This window comes from Pocillopora verrucosa, chromosome 9, assembly GCF_036669915.1.
Source record: "Pocillopora verrucosa isolate sample1 chromosome 9, ASM3666991v2, whole genome shotgun sequence".
NCBI lineage: Eukaryota > Metazoa > Cnidaria > Anthozoa > Scleractinia > Pocilloporidae > Pocillopora > Pocillopora verrucosa.
Window position 1 is genome coordinate 6,218,945 of NC_089320.1, and position 16,433 is coordinate 6,235,377.

At 39.9% G+C, this 16,433-nt stretch overlaps 1 protein-coding gene and 1 pseudogene across 1 annotated transcript; one reads left to right on the forward strand and one right to left on the reverse strand.

The window, feature by feature from the left end:
* The first annotated feature begins 1,124 nt into the window (after positions 1–1,124).
* Positions 1,125–3,249, forward strand: LOC136283381 (adenosine receptor A1-like). Its single transcript, XM_066172174.1, has one exon. The coding sequence runs from the start codon at positions 1,400–1,402 to the stop codon at positions 2,363–2,365; it is 966 nt and encodes a 321-aa protein (XP_066028271.1). The 5' UTR covers positions 1,125–1,399; the 3' UTR covers positions 2,366–3,249.
* Positions 3,250–3,833: 584 nt separating this feature from the next.
* LOC136283372 (uncharacterized) lies at positions 3,834–15,637 on the reverse strand (annotated as a pseudogene).
* Between the last annotated feature and the right edge of the window lie 796 nt (positions 15,638–16,433).

Below are 16,433 nucleotides of genomic sequence, written 5' to 3' on the forward strand. Positions count from 1 at the left end.
CCATGATGTTAATGAGATTTCCATAACTTAGCCCTATAGCCTTTCCAAATTGCGTTTCTTCATCTGGTTGATGTAGGTACCAGCACTGGAGAGCGGGCTACGAATAATTTGACGAACAATTGAAATACCGGCTGGGTTTTGGCTCGGTTCATGTTCACGTCCCGGTTAATTAGACTTTCATGTTTAAACGGGGAAGCCCCGCGAATGTTTATGTGGGTATAACAGAGCGGAAGACCTACTTCTTCGGTGGGATCAGCTTTCGTTAGATATTTTGTAGGATTCCTTTTTCGCTTATGTTTTGTGATCTATTTTATCAAAAGATAAAGTTTAACAGAAGACACACTTTAAGACTTCACTTCATGTTGACGTCATGGTTAATTAGACTTTCATGTTTAAACGGGGAAGCCCCGCGAATGTTTATGTGGGTATAACAGAGCGGAAGACCTACTTCTTCGGTGGAATCAGTTTTCATTTAATGTTTTGCAGGATTCTTTTTTCGCTTATGTTTTGTGATCTCTTTTACCAAAAGATAAAGTTTAACAGAAGACACACTTTAAGAAAAACCAGTCTTATTCGACCGGTTTTAATTGGTTTTTGAAGTTTTCATCACTCAGAAAACTTGCGATAACCTCCAAACAATCTCAGAGGTTTGTTAGCTCAGTTGGTAGAGCTTTGCACCGGTATCGCAAAGGTCATGATTTTTTTTAAGCCTTATTTCAACTACTAGTTCAGTAATGTTCATAACTACGAGGTTCGATTCTATATTCGTTTCTTCAACCGCAGTGCACACATGATTTTCATATGTTGAAAGCCATAAATCTCAGAGGTCTTGACAGATTAGGTAGATCGATAGTGCCAGCAGTCTTTTACGTCTGTCTGTCTGTCTGTCTATCTTTCCGGTGGTAAAGTTTCATTTTCCGCTTTTGTGATCTAAGGGTTAACAGAAGACATACTTTTAGAAACCACAATATCCTGTTGTCGTATGACGTTAATCCACCGTCATTAACGCCAGGAGGTCCCGTTCCATCGGTTTGCGGTTTCAGGAGGCGAGATAATCTTCTGGAGTGGCGCGAGTTGTTTGCGAATCCTAGATGAGCTAAAATCTCGCGTTTGATTTTTGAAGGAATACAACCACTTTGAGCAAATTAATAGGGTATGGAGATTTGACCGATTTTCGTCAGATTTCCCCAAAACATTCTAGGAATAACGACAAACGAAGGTGTGTCGGGAAATTTGATATTTGAAACTGATAGCAACTTTTGAATTCCATTTGAACGAACGAAACGGCTCATGAAAACCACAAGCAATTAGTATACATTGAATTTCCGCATTTAACGTCAGTTGTCGCCTGTCGCTGAATAGAAAGGTCTCTACCTTTTCGTCCGCTACTTTGGTAAGGATGACTGCCACCCTTAATCAAGGCAATGAAGACTTCAAGTCCCATGTCTTTATTATCAACGGAGGCATACTACTCTTTTTCGCGTTGTTGATATCGATCTCCAATGGCATCCTACTGTTCGTGATCTACAAAGACCCGCTGAGGAAATTTCGCAACGCCACCGCAGTTCTTGTGGTCTCTCTGGGCATAGCAGACTTTCTAACGGGATGTGTAACCGCCGTGGATGTTGGAATAGCACATATTCTGGAAGGAATGGAAGTGGGAAAAGTTATGCTTCAGGCCAAGATCGTTTCGCAGATAACCGTGCGCGCGAGTGTTTGTATCATGATCATTTTTGCGGTTGAACGGTTCATAGCTATTGCCTTCCCGTACGTTTATCGTAACTCCCTGAACATCCCAAAAACCATCCTCTGTTGTGTGCTGAGTTGGATATTAGCCATTGTTACAAGCTGTCTGGAGCTGGTAGTGGAGCGAGATTTGTACGATGTTGTGTTTCTTTACCTCATTTTTGTCCTACCACTTCTCACGATTATTTTCACATACTCGGCTGCTTATTTTATAGTGCAATATCGACATGGAAGACTCTACAAAAAAGAAAAAATATCCAGGCGATCGGCTGAGATGCAGAAGCAACTAATGACGACTGCCTGTCTGATAATTCTTGTCTTCTTCGTTACTCTCGTTCCGTTTTGGTTATTCACCACCATCCGGCGTTACTGCAAAGAGTGTGTTCATCAAAAATGGTGCATTGCAGGTTATCGACTGTCCATCCCGATTCTGTACAGTAACTCTGCCCTAAACCCGTTGTTGTATGCCTGGAGAATGCGGCCATACCGTCAAAGCTTTCAAGCCTTATTTCTCAGAAAACAAAATAGTGTAAGGGGAACAAGTCAAAACGAATTCCCTCCAGACGAAGGCAACGAAACTATACTGGTCGATGAATTTTGCGAAGAGACTAAATTATAGATAAAACTTTAAGGAGGAAATTTATAATATAAATTATATCTAATCACTGTTCACCAAAGATAAAATATGTTCATTTTTATGGACAAATTTCTGCCTTTCCATAAAGTCAACACAAAGAAAGCTCCCACTCACTGTAGAAAAACTCATCACAAATACCTATCACCTGAGTATGTTTTGTGTTATTGTAGAATTCTGCTATGATGCATGTCATTTAGCAATTTCAGGTATAACCTACTCTAATAACTTTGCAGAATACACAGCGCTCTGTGTCCAATCGTCGGTTGCAAAGGTTATCGATATATTTGTCGGCACCACAACCTTTTCGCTTGCGTAGCATTATCAATGCTTTGTAATCAAGAGTAACTGTCACAAAAAAGACAAGAAGATAATATCAAGTTCAAGTTTAAATAGCTATACCACAGATCTCAAATGGTAGACTTTATATTAAACACCACTTTCCTAGACATTTTTTAACACTGCCAAGCATAAAATAGATTCAATAATACTATAACATGGCTAGACATGTAACATAAAAACATTGCAAAAAAATAATAATAATAAGGTAAAAAAATATAAAGAGTCAAGATTGGAAGACATAAATAACCTGTAAATTTAACTTTAAAGCATCTTCCATCAACCACTATTCCAGTTTTCTTGATGGTATCCTTCTGGCGATTTATATCTTTTATTAGGGCCTCCACATTTTCCCTATAGAGCAAAAAAATGTGACATTGTAAAATTTCTTAAAAATTGTTGCAACTCACAAGTTTTCCTTGTCTTCTAGGCATGAGGTGACTTGCTCAAAATTAATTAATTAATTAAAATTAATAATCACAACAAAATATAAGACAGCAAATACACTTTTTCCAATCTTAATAAAAATATAATCGTTATGACTTACGCGGTTCGTCCTAACTTGCAAATGCTAAGTAACGTTTGCCAGGCTTGGTCCGGGATCCTCGACTGCAGTTTGAAATACAGCGGGGTCCAGTCTGGTACTGTGAGAGATTGCAAAAACTGAGGGCCACTGTATCCCAGCATTGTTTCCAACGCTTGCAGCGGGCTGCTGCTGTTAATTCTAATTTTCTAAGCGATGTCACTGAGCATTCGCCCCACCTCAGGACTGTGGACCTGACTTGCGCCTACATCAGCGAGGTGGACCTGAAATCTGTCGCAAACATCGCTGATCGATGTCCACGCATCCTTGGTGACCTTCTCATCCTTCTCCTTAATTTTGTTTAACTCTGATGTTTGTCTAACTTGACTGATTTTTTTTATTTCTTCTAATAGGGATTCTAGCTGACTCTGCGCTTGATGAGCTCAGCTTTTAGTCGATCATTTTTAATTCCGATAGCTGCGGATGTATCATGAGCATCTTTCAGCTCCTCACGAAAGTCCTCACTTGGTCGAGTCCTGCTAGCCTTAGTTCTGATTTAAAGTGAATTTATTTTATCGATCAACCAACGATATTTCGCCAATTCTCCTTCTTTGAATTTCTACTGGAGGATGGCAGAAACAACTCCAAATAGAGAGGCGATGGCCACTGCTTTGTTCTGAACAAATCGGCCATCCAAGCTCCCACCATTTTTCAAATCCGATAGCTGGACCGTAAAAAAACTCGCTTGGAAAATGTGCCACTAACGGGCAACTTGAAAAAAATTTGCTGACCCTTAAGTCACATACCTTGAAACTTAAGATAAACCATTGCCTTGCCTCATCTGTAGAAGGAGAGTGCAGCAATTCAACCCTTCGAAGTTCGAAGGGATGCATAAGTGCACTCGACCGTGGGAAACTAAACTTTCCCGCTTTTGCCTAACCGTATTAACATCAAATCCAATCTCGAAATGTCAATAGGCCGATCCAGCCCCTTAAAAAAAACATGCAGGAATAGAGATATTGTACAAAATAAAGCAATTACTCAGATTACTGTAAGCAGACATAGTTTGATGCTACTCTGGTTTACAGATTTAATGAATGTAACCGAAGAAGTTACAATTCATAGACCCAACGTTCCGACACTCCTGTCTAGTGCCTTCATTAGGGGTGATCTAAACGCTGCAACAAGAGGTCCTTTTATACGATCACTAATTAGCTGCCTTTTTTCTGACGAGGTGTTAATTGGCGTCAGGAAGTAAGCCGCCATCATCACGATTTAAAGGAGCGTGGGCGGAGTTAATATGCCAATCAATGGTGCTGGTGGTAACGCCGATTAGTGGTGATAATTTTATCCCATTCAATTGTGTGGTTAGTTAGGCATGTGTACTCCGATAAACCTGGATTTTCTTTTTTGAAAAAGAAAACCGCTTCTTGATGCTCTTTCAAACGTATCCCAAACTGACGTTTGGTCTGTCCGATGTATTCGTTGTCACAGTCTTTGCAAAGGAACTGTAAGCAATTATCAATACAAGCTGTCAAGGCGATGATGGAACGTAGCCGGTTTATGACGTCACACCATACCAACCAGCTCGAATATTTGAACTTCCGTTTACCTGAGGCTCGTGATGAGTTGTCTCGTTGCGTCCATTTACGCAACACGCCTCCCATATTTTTAGCTACTCCAATTTTAGATGCAGATATCTTATCTAAAAAAGCCTGACACTATTTATTGACTGATGCCTTGAGAATAAGACTATGCAGCCATATTGCTCGTGCTGCGGCATTCGATACCCGATAAATTCAGTTGAAGAACCTTCGGTCGTTTCACGCCTTACCGGCTCCTGACACTTCCTTAAAGAAAAGTCGCCTAAATTATATTTTTATCGTAAACTGCATTTATTAAGCTTTCTTTTGATGCATAGTTTGCTAGGATTTTAGTGGAACTAGCGCGCAAAGGAATTTTTTTTCCCGAAGGATGCCCGCGAAGGTGGTCAGGTTCTCGACGAGAGCCCTCAACATCTAAAAAGCCTTTGTTTGTGTCGAACACCTACAAAAATTGACAAAAATTTTAAGTTTATGCTTCTTTTAATAACGCAAGAAAACGGCCAACTTTCCCGGAATATCGACCGAATGCTTTCGGTTGAGAAAAACCAACTCCCTCTTTCCGTGAAATGTTATTCATAACTATTTAAACTGATTTTTTTTTTTACATGTATTGTGCTTGGCCTAATTTTCGAGTGTTTTCCAGGGAGACTTCATATTAATTTTAGTTACCATTGTTTTCCTAGTTTTTTCACTTCATTGAAGGATACGAGGCCTTACGGTTAAAAAAGAAAAAAGAAGGGAATGAAGAACGAAATCGAAAGTTTTCAGAAATGGTTACCGAAGTAATTCTCATCGACTTTACAGTAATAACCTATTTCTCATCCTTACGACGCCTTTAGCCCTCCGCTTTGCACCACCAGCGAAGAATTCGAATTTAGCGAGACAACTTTCGAATTCAGCGAGACTACGCGGTATTAGTAATTCCCGAGGAGTTTTCGGTCTCACTCTTTAGATTGCTTCAAAAGTTTTCGAAAAGTCGCACACTTTCTTTTTACTTACTTTCTTACTTTTTAACTTACTTACGTGCTTATTTGCTTGCTTATTTACTAACATATTTACTTACGGAGATAATAGCGTAATGGTTACGGTTTTATAACAGGCCAGTCACCACAAATAATAAACATCTAAAATCGCATGATTTTCACCCCAACATAAACCAACAAGCCTGACATTTTCAGCAATGCACCGCAATTTCTTTGTTTGCACGGTTTAAGCAACCAGAAAAAGTTTCCCCAAAAAAATTATATTGACATCAGAAAATAAAGAAATATATAACTCTCAATGAGTTGTTGCAGTATTGTACACCCTCTAATCTGGAAATCTCTTGTTGTTTATTAATTTTTTTTTTTGGATAAGTACATGAGTAAAGTTTTCTTTCTCTGATTCGATCACAAGCATGGGGCAAAGAAAAACGCCAAGTCATGAAGAGTCGAAACTGAGACCTTCGCGCCCTGATGCTCTGCAACTGAGCCACAGAGACTCCAAGGTGAGCTAAGTCACTACTTTATACTGCTAGGATCAACAATGTCGATGAATCTTCAGCTGGGTAGTAAAATGAGGAAAGATGTTTTTCGCCTCCAGTGTTACGAGAGTGGACGAAGAAACAAAATTGGACCCAACATCTTTCTTACAATATTAAATCACACGAAGCTTTCGACACTGTTGCTCCTAGCAGACTGCGGGATGTGTGTCACATATAAGCTCAGTAACAGCCTGACTAAGCTGACTGTAAGCCAAGTGATAGAGCGTCTGAGCGTGGCCTGAACCGAAGATTTATCTCATGAGCTTCTCAATTTCTATTTCTTAACTCTCAGAGCCAGTTGGGAGCTTCGGATGATTTCGATATAAATTTTGAGGAGTTTATGGTACCCCTTTACAAGCATGGCTTCATGCCCACAATACTATTTCTATTTTACGACGACCACGTGACTAAAAGGTTCAATTCAAGAATACGGTGGAACTCGTAAATTTATTTGAGATTACAGCTTTTTAAAAAAAAATTATGAACAAGGAACTAACTAAAAGCATGCGGTATTCTTCATAAAGCTAACTTATAGGATCATTTGTTACTCAATTTTGTGCCATATAGAATGATTCAATTCAGCAACCAACCCAAAATAAGCGATGAACTCACGCTGAATTTCTCATCGTTTCTCATAGACGCGAAGTTGTTCAATTTTGAATGCAAAATTTTACGTTCTAGTTTACAAATTTAGTCTTTTTGATTGCTCAGGAGCCCATTTACTGAAAGTTCCGGTAGTCATTGGTCCGAAAATGCCGTTTCTCAGATATCAATAGCTTTGAAATTCAAACTATAAAAAATTTATGAAAACGAAACAGAACGGGCTGGGTTTTGAGCGAATGCCCGCTATACTACTCCTTAGATTAAGATCTCAGAATATGACCCGCGAAGTTGCCAAAATTTGCGAGGAAAGAGCCCCTTGGGATAAATCGAGTCATTTTAGAATTTATGCAGTGTTGTATAGTAATACGTTTAGAATAATCGACGATATTAGTTCTGTTTTGTTCTTGTTTGTTTGCTTTTTTTTTTTCGCCAGAGTATCTTTCATTACCGAAGCAACTCAATATCCTGGATACATATACCTAAGGAAATCTTAAGCCAGGCTTTCTATACGCGAAATTTGAGATCAGCATCGACGACTTATTTAACTTGCCTCTCTAAATTCTGGGTTGTCGGTGAAAAAACTCAATATTTTACAAGTAGCGATAACGTTTTGATAGTTTGATTCTGGAGACCTACATATCACCTGCACTTCACACACCTAAACCTAATACATTTGTTCGAATTCTAAATGTCACACTTATGTAAAAACGTACCGATCAATGAAACTAAAAAAGATAGTACAATATATATTTTAAACTTGGGGCAAGATACGATTGTGTAGTCTGATCGTCTGGGCGTGAGAAGTTCTGAGTAGGTAGTGCCTTCTTACCAGGACAATCAGACAACTCCATTGAATTTAAGTACTAAAGCTGTTATAGAATTTATGCTAAAAGGTCAACAAACTCTGAACACCTAAAAATTATCTAGAAGAAATTAAAAAAAACATCCTTTCAACTCCATTCACAGAGTCCTCTCTATTTCATCAACGAGGCGAGAAGAGAAGGGCCTGGGATGGACGTTGTCATTCACTCGTTGCCATTCGTCTAACTGTATAGAGGATGACGACAAATTGGGCAGCTACGACTGCAAATGTAAAGGAAATATTTCGGGCGAATGGAACTTAAACTTGTTTGAATTAAACGCGAGAACATTCAAGTCGATATCACCGTAAAATCACGGGTAAAACTATAAGAGACTGCAAAACTCCCAATCGACCCAGCTTGCTGTGGATTCAGAACTGTTCCAAGGCTGCATGCAAAGAGAGCTTTTCTCTCGAGTGTCGTTAGACCAAAACCCAGCTACTCACAACAGCCAGTCAGAAGCTAACATCACAAATCAATGAAAGATTCAGTTGAAACAAAGACAAGTTCCTTGAAAGGAAAGAAGACGCTAAAAACAATGCTTGATTTTGACGCTCCAGTTCACGCAGCTAGAAGTCGAGAGATGAACAGAGGCAGGCAACAGCCCCCTTCAGCCTCTGCCACAACTCCACCTACAAATCCGATTCAGAATTTTAACAAGATACCGTCAAATGGAAGAGAGCACTAACGCTCTCTTCGTTATGTTAGTTAATTCATAACAAATCATGACTTTGTAAGCATACTTACACGCCATTCTGAATCATTGCAATGGCACACTCTCTATGAACCTTGTGTGAGCATGGCAAGATTTGACAACCGCTGAATGCGTCCTTCAAATAAATGTTCCAAACGTTCATTAAGTAAACGTATTTGCAGGTATTATCCATCAATTTAACTTTTACAATCATTTCTTTTTGAACAATTCTATTAAAACGCTTTCTTTGTCTTAAGAACATTGCTGAGAAAAAATAAAATGCTCTCTTAGTATGTTGCTAGATTTGTCGCTCAAACATTGCATTTACCAGATTTCACCTTCATTGTCGATAATAAGGCTATAATTACAGCAGAAGGAAAAAAGCTGTTGGCCAATATTTCCTCTTGTAGAGCCGATTTTGTGTGCCGTGTCTTTAGACAATTTTTTTGAAATCTATACTCTTACACTAGCAAAAAGGAAAACGTTCCATGACACGAAGAGACATTTACCTTATTGGAATCCATATTTAACGGCAGTGAAAAGTGTGCAGTTGCTTCATACTAATCGGGCATAAACAACAAATAACGTGATACTTCACAACGACATGAGAACACAAAATGTTAATCATACCGTACAACCGATGACAAAATCCACAGACACTGACAGTCATTTAACAAGTAGACGCGACAAACGAGAAAAGATGTGAAACGAACAAGACAGAGAAATCCCCTTGCAGCAACATTTAGTACGAAGAGTAGGTCATTACCTCCAAACAGATGCAGCACTCATCATGTCCTGAATTTTCTCGACAAGATTGTCTTCCTTCTAGCCGTTTGTCCAGACAGACGTTACACACATCACAGTGGAAGGAGCGGTCTTTGAAAATGCTGAAACGAAAACAGGAACATTACTTCGCAGGTAAATACTCGAGCAAAACTTAACATGACTCGTAAAGAAAATAAATTTCTAATGCAAAGTAAAAACCCTACATTTCTACTCGATTCGATCTAATGAAAGGAAACCTGATGCCAATGAGGAAACAAAAACTCATATTCAGTCGAGCTCAATTTTTTATTACGATTTCGCAAAGACGGATTAGAAAACACTGGAAGTGGTAAATTTCATGTTCGTATCGATCAAGGCGTCTATCTTTCTTACTTAGCGTTGCTCTCGCCCTGAAGCTGGCGCCAGAATTTTCTTTCCATTCATACGGTAAGACTTGGTATCGAAGTAGGCCAATTACTTCCTTACTTTTGGGAAAGCAGGAATATCATGAAACAAACAAAAAAGAAGGAATTTCGTCATGAATATCGTTTCACCTACCGGCAGATACCACATTTTGTGCAGTGATATGGATTTTTGTCTGTGCCCGTGAAGTGTTTACACATAGAGCAGAAATATGCCGAGAGCTTTGTTTTACATCTAGCACAGGTTTGGGCGTCCTGGTTGATCTTAAAAAAGAAGAAAGCATTAAAAGCAATTCACATATAGTCTAAATGTTACTTGTCCATTTCCACACTTATGAAATTTCAAATAAATGATATGTCTAAATACCTCTTGTTGATGGTTACAAACCGAGCACTCAACATAACACGCCTCTCTTGCTTTGGAATTATCATTTGAACACCCAGAGTTGTTATGACAACGATGACAGGGAAAGAACTTTCCACAGCATGGGAACTTGACACGACAGAGCCGCTTATAATGTTCACAGAGCCATTGTCGACCCTCAGCACCAGCTGATGTTTGCGTAGGTGTTTCCCTTCCACCGCTCTTCGGGTTACTGACTTCCTCTCTGTCATCCCTACATTCCGTTTGTCTTGTTTCACTTGCCTCCCTTTCTCTTCCTTCACGTGCTTGTTGTTCTTTCCTGGCCCGCTCTTCTTTTTCCTTCGCTCTTTTTCCTTCATTGCCTTTTTCTTTACTTGTCTTTTTTTCAAGGTTTTTTCGACAAAGGAACAAGTTTCGGCCACTTGTAGCTCTAGGTCAGCTAACGAATCACAATTTGAGAGAGACGGTGGCCCTTGGCAAGCAGTGTCCTGATCTGCAAGTATTCTTGTTTCCCATGTCAGATTTCTGTTAGTGGCTGCTCGTGGTAGAGTGGAGATTTCCATTTCAGGGGAGACAAGGCCTTGTGTAATTGAAGTGGTATTAGATAAACTTGCAGGATTTCCATTAATTAATTTAAAATCATACTTTCTCTCCTGTTTTACTTCAGGATCAGAACGTTGATCCTCGACTTTTCTTTGTTCTGGTAGAAGGGGTGTTTGCGCCAACGGCGTGTAACCATTCATTAAAGCATGCGGAGATATCACTACAATTCGCCGTTCATCGCAGGAAAGCGTTTTGAGATGCTCCGATCCGTTGCAGGGAAGAGAGAGTAGAGGACGAACAGGCACTTGTAGATCCCAGCCGACCGAAGGGTTAGGATCGAAGGAGCCGTAAGGGTTTGGACCTTGTGCGTGAGCAGATACATTTGAACTTTCAGACTGAAACGATGGGGCTTGAAAGGAGTACGTAGCTCGATAGTCTTGCTCATTAGTTAAACAAGGTGACCCTTGATTCCCTGACAAGGTGTTGGAAGACCCTCCAATGGCGTTTTCCCTCGTATTCCCCATGTCATCGATAGGAGTGGTAATGCAACAGTCATCTGAGTGACGAGCAAGGAAGCAAGGCCTTATACCAAAGAAGTTTGATTCTTTTTTATCTATGGTGTTTCGCATATCATCTTGTGGTCTAACCTTCTCAGGCTTTGCGTCCTTGTCGTTCCAGTAAGTAACCGATTCGCGATTCTCGTAGCTTCGGCCCCTGTTAGAGAAAAATGGAACTTTTCCTCCACCCTTTAAGCCTGTAAATTCCCCAGGCCTTGTGTTGTGACTTCTTCCAGATAGATACTCTTGATTCTTGTTTTTCATCTCTTGAGAAACTTTCAGTGACTTCGAATCGACTTTACATTCCCTATTCCTTCGGTTTTCATCCGTGGCATCATTGCACGAACTGGTTGAGGCAGCGGCACCACCATGACGTTCTACCTGGTCTGTAATTCGTGGAAGGTTGTCAGTCACACCGCCTTCCCTTTGAAAAGGTGGTTCAGTAGATCCCATCGAGGAATAACAGGGAAGACAATGTTGGATTGCAGAACTTTCACACGAAACATTTTTCATTGCACCATCAACTTCATCATCCATAGAATTCCCTAGCCAATCATCGGTTTGAATACACTTCTCAAGGTTTTCTTTACTCTTGCGTAATTTTCCATCCGTCTGAACCCTCAAAGTTAATGGCAGAACGAGTGGTGGTTGATTTGTCTGTCCTTCCTCTACATCGTTGCTACTATAGTTGAACTCTGAATTTGCAAGATTTGGAACTTCTCTTCCGCGTTTCTCCAATTCTAAACCACACGAATAGACGGAATACACCAAGGATTTAACTTTCTCTTCTGGCTCTGACCTTGACCTTCTGGAGACCTCATCAGTACCTTCTTCACCGGAGGATGATGATGATGATGAAGATGATGATGATGATGATGATGATGATGATGATGATGATGAAGGTGATGATGATGAAGGTGATGATGACGATGACGATGGAGGTAATGATGGTGATAAACTTACTTTACTGGATGATGATGTGGGCTCCACTAGATTTCCAGAGTCATAAGAGTCACTGACCTCTGTTTGAGTACTAAGATCAGATGTTGAGGGAATACTCAAGGAATCTGTTTGTGTCGATGATTCCGACAGGAACGACTGTCTGGAAGGTAAGGTTGGAAGAGAAGAAATAGGGCTTGGACGTTCTGCTTTAAGCTGCATTTCTAGCGGCTGGTGCTCCTAAAAACAGAACGAGTCAAAAACTATAACAATAGCCAAAAATTAACCTCTAATCCTGCTATGAGGTATGAGGCAAAAAGAAGCTGTTCTTAATTGAAAGACAACCAAATTTTAGATTCTTAAATGTAATACATAAATCAATGAGGTTAGCAGAAAAAAAACATTCTCACTCTGACTTTGTCATATTTTTTACTTTGTTATATTGGTAAGCTGGATTTTACATTTAAGAGATGAATCGTTGCATAACAAGGATTCGTCATCATGGTTGAAAAACAAGTTTCATGCCTACAGTGATGAATGCTGCATTCAAAACACTTACTCTCATTGAAATGTCCCTAGCGTTTCCAGTCAGTTGTGACGCAGTACACCAGGCATCATCACTTTTTGTCTCGAAATGAATGCCAAAACTACGAGCACATTTTTCCATTTTGTCAGCGATCACCGTCTCAATAGGAGAACAATTGCATGGTGGAACTTCTTCTCGGACAATCTCAACTTTTCTACGGCTTTGAGAATAGTGAATCAAGTGGGTTTTCACTTTGATGGTGTCTTCATGGCACCGAATTACTATTTGCCTTATGAGTGGGCCTTGGATGTTCAACACGAGCTGGCTGTCTTTGACTACCACGTTCACAACCTCACCAAGCTCGCCTTCATTAGTTGAAATTTGCTTTAAAAGCTTTCCGAATAGAAAATTCGCGATTATTTTGTCTTGGAAGATAAATGATAGGCTTCCTTCATGAGTGTTTTCTGTGTTGACGAGAACCGGAGTTTGCGTTTCAGATCCTGAACCATCCTTAGCTGCCGATAGTACGAGTGGCAAAGGGAAAAATCACCAGAAATCGAAGAAAGAGTGCTTTCCGCAGAGGCTAAGAGTTCCAATTCTAGGAAGTACTGTGCTGTCAATTCTATGCTCTGAGGGCTGCATAAGATCAAGTGAGGCAGACTGTCTTCTACTGCATTTATGCTCCACGCATTTATTTCATTTAGTGCTGAAATATCAACTCCACGAGATATTGGACACTCCACAAGAAATCTGCGAGATCCTTTCCACTGATTACTATCAGTTTTGAGTGCCAAAGCTTTGAAAATTTGCCTCGATTTCCTTTCTCCAAAGTTTTCATCTTCACGTAAAGATGTTGTAAGCTCCTTGCTTTGAGAGTAACAGGGAGTATCTGCATCGTTTACGTCAGTGACTTTTCGATTGTTCATCACCCCAAGAGGCGTCAACAAAATCAGGTCATGCATAACTTCTTTGCCAAGACATTGTATGTTTGAACTAAAAAACGCAAACCGAAGCTCTTCAACGAGAAATACATGAGTTACCTGAGGTGACTGTTAGTTTGACAGGAAAGACAATAGACTATGCACATCAGCTATCATCTCGTACATTTCCATTTCTACAAACGTCCGAAGGATTACGGCCAGAGCAACCATCAAGTTTGTATTTTCGTCAAAAAATATAATTTTGCTCTCCGGTTCATCAAATCTCTTCGCTTTGTCCTCAATGAAGCTCTTCAACCGTCCGAACTCTTTTCTTAATCTCTCTTGAATTTTCAGAAAAGTTTGACACTTCTTAGATTTTAGATGACACACAAGGAAAATCACTTTCAGTAAAATGACTTCAGAACAATCCAAATGATCATAAAACATACTTGCATATGTAAACGAGAGAAAGAGAAAAGCGACACTTTGATCCACTCCAACGTTAAACAAACAAAGACCAGCTTTCAACCAGTTAAAGCTCAGCTTTGCAGAAGAAGTCCTTGGAGATGGAGAAATCCACAAAATCATCACTTTCTGAGAGTGCTCCTGGACGATCCCCAAGATCACTCGGTTGATGCTGGTTGAGAACCCTGGTTATATCTATGCCAACTCAGAAACCAGAGTTTCAAGTTTTAGTTGTTCTTCATGATCGACATCAGGAGATGGTGTTCTTTCGCTTTGTGAAGACAATTCAATGAATTTTGGCTTCAATTGGCACTCAAGTGAAACTTGGCAAATCCTTTCCACATTTTCCAGAACTGTCTGACTGTGCGTTAAGGATTTTTCTTCATGTCCACCGAGCCATTCTAGCCTCGCAAGACCTGCATTGCATTTGAGAACATCGGGGTGAATAGCACCAAAAGCTCCGGTGAAAATCTCTAATGCATCGGTAAAACATTGCCTCGAACGAGCGAAGTTTTCCAAGTGGAGGAAGACAAGTCCTTGCTTTGACAGAAAAGAAGCAACTGTTGGGTGATCTGCACCACATCTTTCACGAACAACCGGTACAAGATAGGAGAAATAGCTACTGACAAGGTCAAGATTACCTTGATAAAGGTGAATGTCGGCCACAGTCTCCACAGTTGTGACTGAGAAGTCTAACGAAAAGTTTGTACTAACATCAACAAGTTCCTTCAGCCCTTGCAAGGTCGAAATCTTAGAATCAATAAATGTCGTGGTCCCACTAGAAGCTTGAAGCATCAAACAAAGTAAACGGATTTTTAACAAAATGAAGGTTAACAAACCCTTGTTTAGGTGTAATTTTGTTTCACAAAATGCTTTTAAGTTCTCGAGCTCGTCCAAAGCTTTTCTAAGATTTCTGCTCTCCAAAGAGGTTACGGCCTCATTGTAATCAACAACTGCAGTGATTCTTGGTTGTATGGCAAAGCGGTTTACATTAGAAAGGAAATCGTTTTGTAATTGCATGTCAGTTACATAACTTCTTTGAGCCTGACGCACTAGTCGTAAGTTGTTTGCTATTGTTAATATTTTCTCCTCGAAAGTGACACACTCTTTTCCTGTTTTGAGTACTCTAAATATCGCAAGAGCTCTTTGAAGACTAACTTTTGCGTTTTGAAAACTTCCTTTGATAATATACACGCAACCTAAGTTGTTAAGGGCAACTCCAAGGCTAATAATTGATTCTTCGTCTTTATCATTCTCAATGTACACTTTTAACTGCTCAAATACTTTCTCAGCTATATCAACGCAAATCGTGATTAAAGCAACAGCACCAACTACATTGGCAAAGCAGACAAAGAAGTTGTTCTTAACGAACGTCTGGGGCAACAAAATTACTCCATTTCGAAGACTCCACGCCACATTCTCTATCGATATTTTCTCTGCCTTGTTTACTATCTCTATCTCCTGTAAAGTGGGTTTGGATAACTCACTTGGCAACAAGTCTTGGAAATACTGGTGAGTTTTTTGTAATGACTCTTTCCCTTGAACTAAGTCCCCCTGTTGCAGATAGCTAACCGTTAATCTGAGGAATTCAGTTCTGTATGGAGGATCCATTTTCCTTGTTTCTAGGATAAAGAAAACAGCTGGTTATTTGAAGAAAGTTCCTTTGGCTTAAATGACGGTTATGGTGATATTGATGGTTGTAAAGTTTATCTACAAATCACTTTGCTCCCCCATAATATAACATTTATTCTTATTTAAAACAGGTGGACAAAAAAGAAAACATAAAGTTAACCGACCCTTGAAAGAGTCCTCTATGTTTTTCCTTTCTATGTATTAAGGGACTAGTCGTTGGGGAATTTGTCGTTAAAAACAGTGTATAAAGGGGGACTTAAGAAAATTGCTTGTCAATCAACCAACCAACCCCTCCCCTTCCCCCTTTGTGATGAATATTGACAAGTCCTAAACGCCCCTTCCACAAATTTACATTACATTTCGCGTGAATTTTTGTCAAGTTCCCCCCCCCCCCCCCCGTTAAATGAAAAAAGAAAGAAAAAAGTGAAGGCCTGAAGGAGAAATACTTTTCTGTTGAAGCCGCCAGGAAAACGATAGGTGTTAATAAAGAGTTAAAGTTGACTGAAATCGTATTTGGCGAACAAACACAAGGATAAGTTTTTTCGTCCGATCCCGTCCATGATTAGACCCCCACTGCTCGGTTGTTACGTGATGTTGGTCGCGAGCCCGTCAGTTATGGAAGTAAAATGGATAGGTTGTTACGTGACGTTGGTAGAGAGTGCGTTGGTCATGGAAGCGAAATGGATATAGCTGTCTGGGGCAACACTATTATCCTTATGTTCATAACGTCACCCCATGTCTTCCAACTATCCTGAATTTGTTTACATTTGGATCA

Coding starts and splice junctions, on each gene's coding strand:
- LOC136283381 (XM_066172174.1), top strand. CDS start 1,400: ATGACTGCCACCCTTAATCAAGGCAATGAAGACTTCAAGTCCCATGTC.